The following is a 9569-nucleotide window of genomic DNA, read 5'->3' on the forward strand; positions in this document are numbered from 1 at the left end:
TTAGCAGCCACGTCCATATCGACGGTAAAGACCACAATTTTAAACATATCTTTTTGGCCATATGCAACTAGACATTTAGCGTAACAATCTCCAAGACACAGCGCTCGTGTTGTTAACATCAAAACTCTAGTAGGCTTTTAACAAGTTATCCAAAATCAATCACGGTTGGAGCAGGATGAACGTTGATTAGAAAGCTCAGATTAATCCAAGGATTTTAATCGGATAATTATAAAATACAAGAACGCGACCGGGGAAAACCGCGTAAAACTGGAATACGACCCTAATAATTATCAACCAACAAATTGCATTTTGTTAATCATGTGACGCAACATGAAAAGTTACGATAAGTTCAAATTTTGAACAAATCAAACCTAGGATTGGGTCCCGTTGGCCCCCTTGACTCGTGGCGATGTAATGCCATCGAGTCGAGATTTGAAAATTTTGAAACGGGATGGCCCTCGGATTTGATTTTTGACGTCGTTTTCAGGAGGGATTAGCTGTCCAAATTCCAAAGCGCCTCCCTATAATTGTGTCGGGAATAAAATTATCTTCAGATGTTCGACCCACCAACGACATCGAGTACCTTGTTCTTATTTTTTTTTTTTTAATTAGTTGGCTAATTATTGAATTGAAAGGCATCGACCGGTGAATTGCACATCTTCATCCACCCAACCGTCAAGTTTTTCTTCTTTTTAATTTCTTTTCTTGTTTGATGAGGAGGGATTGCCCAAGCTCCTAGCGAATGAATTTCAGAATAATTGTCCAATAAGTCCTAAACTTATTATGCTACATCTAATTCAATCAAAATTCTTTCAATCATGTGTCAATTTAGTCCTAAACATTTCTTTGTATCAATTTAGTCATAAATCTTATGAAAATTTGCCAATTTAATCATAAACCAATTAATTAGATATTTGGCTGAAAAGACTACATTGTCAAGTTGTAAAAAGGTTTTATGACTAAATTGGCAAATCATCAAAAGATTTAGGACCAAAGTGGCATAATTGAAAGTTTTATGACTATATTGGCAAATTGTCAAAAGGTTTATGACTAAATTGACACAATTGAAATGTTTATGATTAAATTGATCTCAATACAATATATTTAAGACTTTTTGAGCAATTTTCCCAATGAAGTCTCCTTTCCCATATTTACACAAACAAAACAAAACTAAGGCTGTGTTCGTTTGCGGAAAAATATTTTTCCGGAAAATATTTTTCGCGTTTTCCGGTGTTCGGGGGCGGAAAATGTTTTCCCACGGAAAACATTTTCCTTCCCCACCCCCAAATCCTTCATTGTTTTGAGGAAAATGATTTCCTCTTTTCACAAAAAGGAAATCATTTTCCCCCAAATTGAAGGCAAAATTACCCATGGGAGGGAAAATATTTTCCGTGGGAGAGGAAGTTGATCGCCGGTCACCACCGTTGGTCGCCGGTCGCCGGCCGCCGTCGGCCGCCCGCCGCCGCCGCCGCCGATCGCCGATGAAAAATATTTTCCGAAACTTTTTCATATTGGTCGCCGAACACCGGAAAATTATGTTCCGGGAAAACATTTTCCAGGAAAATGACTACCGGGAAAATATTTTCCAAAAGGAGAATATTTTCCGCTAAATGAACGGAGCCTAAAATGGAAATTTTAATTTCATGGATTTTGAATATAGAATACGACGTGTTTCTTTTCCCGATATCGAATTCTTCTTGTACCCTCCTACTTTCCACGATATACCTCCGGCTCTCTCTAATTCCACTTTCCTCTTAGGAATACGTACGCACACACATCGAAGAATTCAACACCCTTCATATACAATGAAATTCAATGTGCACCTCTACTTTCAGAAGTTGCGCATCTCCTCCATCTATTCACGAAACCCTCTACTCTCCAGCAGTAAAATTTAATGGACGACTCATAACTTTTCGGACCCTGCCGAACATTGTGCATTCCAGGACCTACACATCTCGAAAGAAAAAAAAAACATTATCGGACTATGATTGGCTAAGATGTAATTAAGAAACTAATCATGCGCATTCGAGGCGGCAATGTTACTAAACAAATGAGGAAAACACAAGGTGTAGAATTGAGGTTTCATGGTCAACGAAAGCACACTACGTACGAATTTTCTATCTTCGTACACTTTGCGTGTTGAACGGCGATTGACTGCAACAGGATGGGGTCTTCTTCAAGCCGACAGGAAGTTTTGGACTCCGCCCCTTTAGCGGCACCTAAACTTTTCTTGTCCGAAATTTGACTCCACGAGAAAGGGCCAAGAACAGAGAGCAATCGCGTTTAAACATTACCAGAGTTCAAAACGACTAAGTAAACAATTTGAAGGTCATCATTAGCATTTGATATTGATATGTGGCAGGTGGAAATCACGCGACATCCCGCGCCAATGGAAAACAACCGAAAACCTCGTTGCGAAGTCTTCACGCGGTGGCCCGAAAGGACAAAAGGTCCGTCATTCGTGGCGGTCCTGAAAAGTCCTCCTTTCATACCTTAACGAAGATTGCGAAGTCGGGTTAGGCGAAACAAGTTTTTGTTCATTCTCAGTCCCGAACTCACAAGCAATGCGACCAAAATTACCCGACTAAAATAACGAATTTATTGAATGAAAAGTAGTCAAATGAAAGTGCTCACCAATTACAAGGTAGAGTATGAAATTTATGGGCAACCCCAGTGGCCACCTGGGGAAGGTGGGGAGTTCGAATCTCCACCTTCTCAGGGGGGATCGGGGATGGGGATGGGGACGGGGACGTTTAGTTTCAAGTATGGAATTCGACTCTCACGCTCTATAAAAAGGTAGGGCAAAAGTCCGAGAGTGGATTAAGAGTTAGAATAGGAGAAAACAAAAAAAAAAATCTATGGGCCTTGACTACCCAGTCTACTACTCAATTTGCCTCTCGTTTGCGGTGGGCTAGCTCTAAATTTGCAAAGGAGCCCATGGACCGCCAGGCCTCTAATATCGGTGATTGTACTTCCCACTGTGCTTGAAGAGAGTTAGACACCGCTTCTGCCAACTCTGAACAATCCGACACCACTTCGAGTGCTTCACTTCTTCTGGCCGCAAGGAGAGAGAGAGCTTCGACGAGGGCTAGGGTTTCGACGTGGAGGGAATGTTCACCGGGAGTGCGAAAGAAGTCATCGCCTAGGCAAATGAAAGTTCGGGAGACTTCCTCGCTCCGTCGACGGCGAGCGGTGCACCGATAATCGGAAATGCCTCCCTATCAAGAGAGGCGGGCTCGGAGAAAACTTCAGGCCCCATCGAATTGGACTGAGGCATTGTGTATTGGGTAGAATGGGAAAGCCCAAGATAGGGTTTCAAGGACCAGACCAGACAGCCTTAATCATATACGGTGTATACGTACTAAAATGGGCTGGCCCAACCTTGGTTGTCTTTTAGATTCCACTTCGATTACGTGGACTCTTGTGATTAGTTACTTATATTTAGGCGCACAATAAAATCAAGGGTTGGTTTGTCCGAAGGAAAACTGTTTATAGGAAATTGTTTTCCGACTTTTCGGTATTTGAATGATGGAAAACTAATCAATCTACGAAAAAAGTTTTTCATAAACTGAAAACAACAAGTTTGAAAAGGGGAAAACGCCTTCCCCTTTGACAAGAAGAACAATGACTTTCCCTATACCGCCGTATAAATGAAAACTAATCATTTTCCTAAAAAATGATTCTCATAAAAGAAATTTTCCTTTATCATGAAATTTTCGATAAAACAAATGCACCCCGAATGTCTTTGAATCCCTTGTCTGAATAAGTGTGGATACGGGGGTATGTTTAGTAGCTTTTATATGTAGGTATACAGTAATCGAAAGCAGTTAACACTTAATTTGGACACGTCCCGTCATGGATCGAGTGAATTTCAACTGACATAACATCGGCCACGGAGATTCGCCCGGTCGTGATGGATGTTGGTCTTAGGTAGTAATTTGCTCCAGATAAGGGGACCGATGAGGCAAGCGGGGCGATGCATTGTTACATTAGATTTCCTCTTATTGAAATACTTCTATTTGTGACGAGACTAATCACGAATAACCTAAATGAAACATTCTAGCTATCGGGAAGTTTATTTAGAGATTTCTCATCAACGTATCATCTTGGACACCTTAATTAAAATTCAACATAAATATGTAATTCCGGCCACGGAGCCAAGGAGGGGCATTTGATGTTGAAGAATTGCACTTACTCTATTCTCTCAAGAATTTTAGATATTTCTAAGTTACCTAAGGCTCCGTATGTTTTGCGGAAAAAAAAAGTTGATATTAAATTACAGAAATTTGGGATTGAATTAAAGTCAGTTGTGCTACAAATCTCACCCTCCCCCGAGCTAGATTTCTGGCTCCATCGCCGTGTAATTCAGCCTCTAAATCTATCTATTTATGTCGAGGAGGAACCAAAGTTCCTATGTATTTGGGTCGAGCCTTAGCCATTTGGCAACCCGTCCTCTAAATCTATGATGGGTTGAGTCCCGACCGTCGATACCTCGACTCTAGCCTTTCTCTTCCACCATGATCTTCATCTAGAAGTATTTTCCAGAGTTTCTTAAATTTATCAAACGCGAGTCACTGTACACTCAATCTCGAAATAAAAAGAAAAAACATTCATCTTTGTCCAAAATCGAAAGCAAAATCAATTTAACAAGTCATATATAAGACACGCATGCTTAAATCATTGGTAGAACAAGGGTGATGCTAAAGCAACCCAATATTTTTTATTTTCCCTTTGTCTTGTGAATATGGAGAAGGGAAAGAAAAATCAACACGTGAGCTCAAAAGATAAATTTTTTTCCCATGCAGCGCACGACTTCAGACTTCTAGAGGCATAGCTAAAGGTTTGACCAGGCTTATGTGGGAGAGATGCGATCGATAATGGTGGAGGGTTTCTCTTATCATGTCTTGTCTTCTTTTGTTTTCTTCTGTAATTACTAATGAAATGGAGTCAACCGGCAACGTTGTCTCCCCATCAATGCAGTCGACCCAACAGAATCATCGACATAATATTGTCGATGTTTAGTCAATGGACCGATAGCGTGTGCCTAGGAAGAGGTAGCCCCAATTTTGATATAGATCACAAGCTAGTTTCTCAAATTCTGAGTTAGCTAATATGAGCTTATAAAATCAAAATGTATGGCCATGACAACATTATCATCGAGATTCTCGTTTAAAATAGCCGTTGAGACTCTGTGATTTATTCAACTCGATGTCATCTGCTTGAACCTTATAACCCTCCTTTCCGTCAATCTTTATCATGCCCATTATTTCTTATGCTTTACTTATCTTTCCGTTCTTTGTATATCTCATCATGCATTCCTGCGTCTTTCAGATGTAGATGAATCGGCTTATACACGAGAAAAGTGTTAAAGAGACTGTTTAAACTTAAATAAGAAGAACTGTTTGTCTAGCATACAAATTCATCTCGACAGTCAACTTCATGCGTGTACACGAAAGGAGGCAGGCTGGGGATAAATATAGATAAACTTAACGTTCAAGCAAGTTTTTGTTTGAACAAGGACTGCAACATGTGCCACGCCTTAGTTTTATCTCAAATAATAGTCAGAAGTCTATGTCCAGCTGCAGACAGAGATGAGGGAGAGATGAGAATCAGCACCAGCATTGCCGGTTAAGCTATTCCTAAGAGAAATCTTTAATGCACAGACCGACCCAAGAAGGACAAAAAGAAATGGAACCCTAGACCTAATGGACAGCTTCTAATGACTGGCTGGTTTTATATTTTTAATCGCAACCCATTATTGCAATGACCTGAGGCAAGTGCCAGGTGACTTCCGGACACGTGAAAGGAGATTGAGTTGATGGGTCGATATTGTGCAATTGGCCATCTTCTGCGATTCTCGAGATACGAGAAACATAGACTTTGATTTGTTTAGTGCCGTGTTTGCACACGAATTATATGTAATCTAATACAGTAGTCGCATGAAATTGCGTGGCTCGAAAGAAGCATCCAGAAAAGAAGAGAACCATCTTGGGAGGCATGTACTCAGCCGGATGTTGGCGTCCACAGTTCATTTTATGGGATCATCGCAATTTTCCATCATTGTAGAGTTGTTCTTCAGGTGTCGGCCCTCCTGTGCCCTAACGGCCCCAAAGCATGATTTATAATTAGCTTCCGTTTCACGGGGATCGGTTTGTTTTGATAAAAATGAATGATTTGAAATATATTTACCGAAATGATCGCCTGTATCACTTATATATATTAGTCAATATAATAATAATTACACACCCTTTGAAAGTTCTAGATCTCTATTTTTTCTATACTCGAGGTCTAGTGCTACGTGATTTGTTTTCTGAAGTTCATGAGTGTGGTGTCAGAAGTTAAAATCGCCCCATGACGGATTTTGTGGCAATTACAGAACAGCAAACCTTGTCCATCTTAGAGATTGCCCCAAGATAGGGGATTCAAGGACTTCCGACACACCCGAGAGCTTTTGCGAATCCAAATTAAACCTAAATTTCCACACGGCTTAGAGACCCATAATCGCAATCTAGATGCCAATTGAGCTAAACCCTAGAGATATTGCGCCAATTTATTGACTCACATTAGCATTTAGATTTTAACTTCATAAGTTAATGTCGCAAAATTTGATTCCACAAACAAAGTTAGGACAACAGATTTGATGGAATTTGAAGACTGTCCAAGAACTTGCGGTTTTTTTTATCGGACCCCTATGGGTGTCATTATTTCTTATTACGTGATTGGTTTAGTTTATCGATACAATAACGTATTGATCCTATGACTTGATAAGCCGAGTAACATTGTCCGATATCGCTTACTCAAGTATTAGATGAGACTCTCATTTGTGTATCAGGACAAATCGAACTCACAATTTCTATTCTTGATGAAGTAATCCATAAGCATGACACCATCTAGAAATGAATAAATGGGTCGAGCATAACGTTACCGACTTAATAAGAGCATAAACTAATACGACCATAAATGAGGGGAGGTCGGTCAAAAGGGCAGGCAGGCAGTCACGTGACCGCTTTTTTTAAAATTTATTTCCGACATTTTGCCCCCAAATGAATAAACAAAAAATTAAAAGCACGACAGAATAAACGTTGACTTTGAATGGAGCTTCCAAGGAAGGTCCTCCCTCTCTCTCTCTAAACTTGCTTCCAAGGAAGGTCCTCTCTCTCTCTCTAAAATTGCTTATATAAACCATGCAACTCCACGATGCCTTTCACCTTCACATGCACAGAGTCTGAAACCAGCTCACGCACACAAACAAACGTAAACATGGCCAAAGCAAATCCATCTCTCTCCTTCCTCTTCCTCCTCCACGCCCTCTTCTTCACAACCCTCCTCGAACCGTCGAGCTCGCAGCCAGCGGCGGCTCCCAACACGGACTTCATCAAGTCCTCCTGCAGGTCCACCCGCTACCAGGCGCTCTGCGTCCAGTGCCTCTCCGGCTACGCCGCCTCCGTCCAGCAGGACCCCCGCCAGCTCGCCCGGACCGCGCTCCAGGTCAGCCTTGACCGGGCCCGCGCCACCTCGTCCTATGTGGGGCAGCTGTCCCGGTTCCAGGGCATCACGCCCCGGGAGTCCCAGGCCGTGCGGGACTGCGTCCAGAACGTGGGCGACAGCGTGAGCTGGTTGAGCCAGTCGATAGACGAGCTCGGCCAGATGGCAAGCCAGGCAGCCACGGCGGCAGAGGCGTACGACTGGCACATGAGCAACGTGCAGACGTGGGTGAGCGGCGCCCTCACCGACGAGAACATGTGCCTCGATGGGTTTGCAAGGCTGGGCATGGACGGGAGGGTGAAGAGCTCGGTGAGGGGGCAGGTGGTGGAGCTGGGGCAGGTGCTGAGCAACGCCCTGGCCCTCGTGAACAGGTTCGGGTCGAGGCACCGTGGGGCCAAAGGGCAGCCCTAGATCTGGGAATCACGGTGGGAAGCCATGGTCAGGGTCGAGACTGAAAGAATGATAGTTCTGAGATAGGGTGTAAATGGTGATGAGAAAGACAGTGTTTAGATATGAAAACATATGTAGGAACGTGAGTTCTGCTGTTGCTGTCCCATGTTTAATTTTCTGGATGTAAGAAAGTTTTGTGAAATATGTGAATGCAAGAAAAATGATGTTTGCTCTCACGCCTGTTTCTCTCTAAGGAAGAACACTCCCGTCACAAAGCAATGTGACTAAAATTCACCCAAACATACACCATAATTAGCAGGAATGATGCATTAAATCTCCAGCAAGTTTGAGTTTCTATGTTAATGCCATACCAACATAAATCTAGTTTTCCATGTACTTAAAAACACAAGTTTTTATGAAATAAATCCAAATGACCATGTCGACTAAACATTGTAACTCAGCTTCTAAATTCGATTCCCTTCCTTCATGAATACGATTAACGTAAGATGTAAACTTCAAACAATTTTCTTTTTCTACATACGTGCGGTTAATCACATTTCGACCGGATGTTGCATTTTCAATAATTAGGTTTTGTTGCGTTATTGTAAATTGATTAAGGTGGTATCACTGAACACTTACCAAAATTCGGGATTGAAAATTAAAGCGAGTTGTGCTAGAAATGCCGCCCCTCCTAAGCCAGATTTCTGGCTCTGTCGCTACATAATTCAGCCTTTGATCTATGTGCATATATGTCAAGGAGGAACCAAAGTTCCTATCAATTTGGGTCAAGCCATTGCCATTCGACTTCGACGACCCCTTCCTCTAGATCTGTGATGGATACAAGTGATTGCCGAGACCTAGACCCTAATCCTTCAATTCCGCCATAATCTTCATCTAGGAGTACTTGATGTTCGAGATTTTCTCAAATTTATCAAACAAAAAGGTAAATTTAACCTTGCTTCAAAATCGAAATCAAATCAATGTAGCAAGTCATAATGAACGCATGCCTGAATCATTGGTAGAACATGGGTGATGCTGAAGTAACAAAAGATTTTAATTTCCCCATTGTCTTTTGAATAAAAATCAGCGCCCCGCAACCCACCCCACCACCCCCCCGCCCAATGCAGGACTTCAGACTTCTAGAGGCGCAGCTAAGAGTTTGACTAGACTTGGCTTATGTGGGAGATACGATCGCTAATGGTGGATTTTTTTCTTAATTGTGTTTTGATTTCTTTTCTTTTCTTTTTCTTTTTATAAATTCTAATAAAATGGAGTCAACCGGCAACCTTGTCTCCCCGTTAATGCAATCGACCCAACAAAAATCATCAACGATATTATGTTTAGTCAATGGACCGATAGCATGTCCCTAGGAAGACGTAGCCCTAATTTTAATATAGATCACTTAGCTAGTTTTTCAAATTTTAAGTTAGCTAATATGAGCTTATAAAATCAAAATATTTAGCCATGACACTATATCAATAGGATTCACCACCCCGTCCTCGTTGTCATGTAAAAATGGCTGTCGGGTCTTGCGAGTTAATTTCAAACATCCTTTTTCTTTGGTGATCGACAAAAACATGCTATTCGCACATTATAACCCTGTTTATGAACAGTTTAAATATTTTGAGAAAAGTGATTTATCTAACATGATACCATCAGCCCGAACCCTAACAGTCTCTTCCATCGATCCTTAT

The 9569-nt window shown here is 41.6% G+C and overlaps 1 protein-coding gene across 1 annotated transcript; it reads left to right on the forward strand.

The window, feature by feature from the left end:
- The first annotated feature begins 7229 nt into the window (after positions 1-7229).
- Positions 7230-8100, forward strand: LOC130139994 (21 kDa protein-like). Its single transcript, XM_056318112.1, has one exon. The coding sequence runs from the start codon at positions 7261-7263 to the stop codon at positions 7894-7896; it is 636 nt and encodes a 211-aa protein (XP_056174087.1). The 5' UTR covers positions 7230-7260; the 3' UTR covers positions 7897-8100.
- Positions 8101-9569: the final 1469 nt, after the last annotated feature.

Source organism: Syzygium oleosum, unplaced genomic scaffold (genome assembly GCF_021117445.2).
Source record: "Syzygium oleosum isolate NSW1041296 unplaced genomic scaffold, Sole_v2.1 Sole_v2.14, whole genome shotgun sequence".
Classification (NCBI taxonomy): Eukaryota; Viridiplantae; Streptophyta; class Magnoliopsida; order Myrtales; family Myrtaceae; genus Syzygium; species Syzygium oleosum.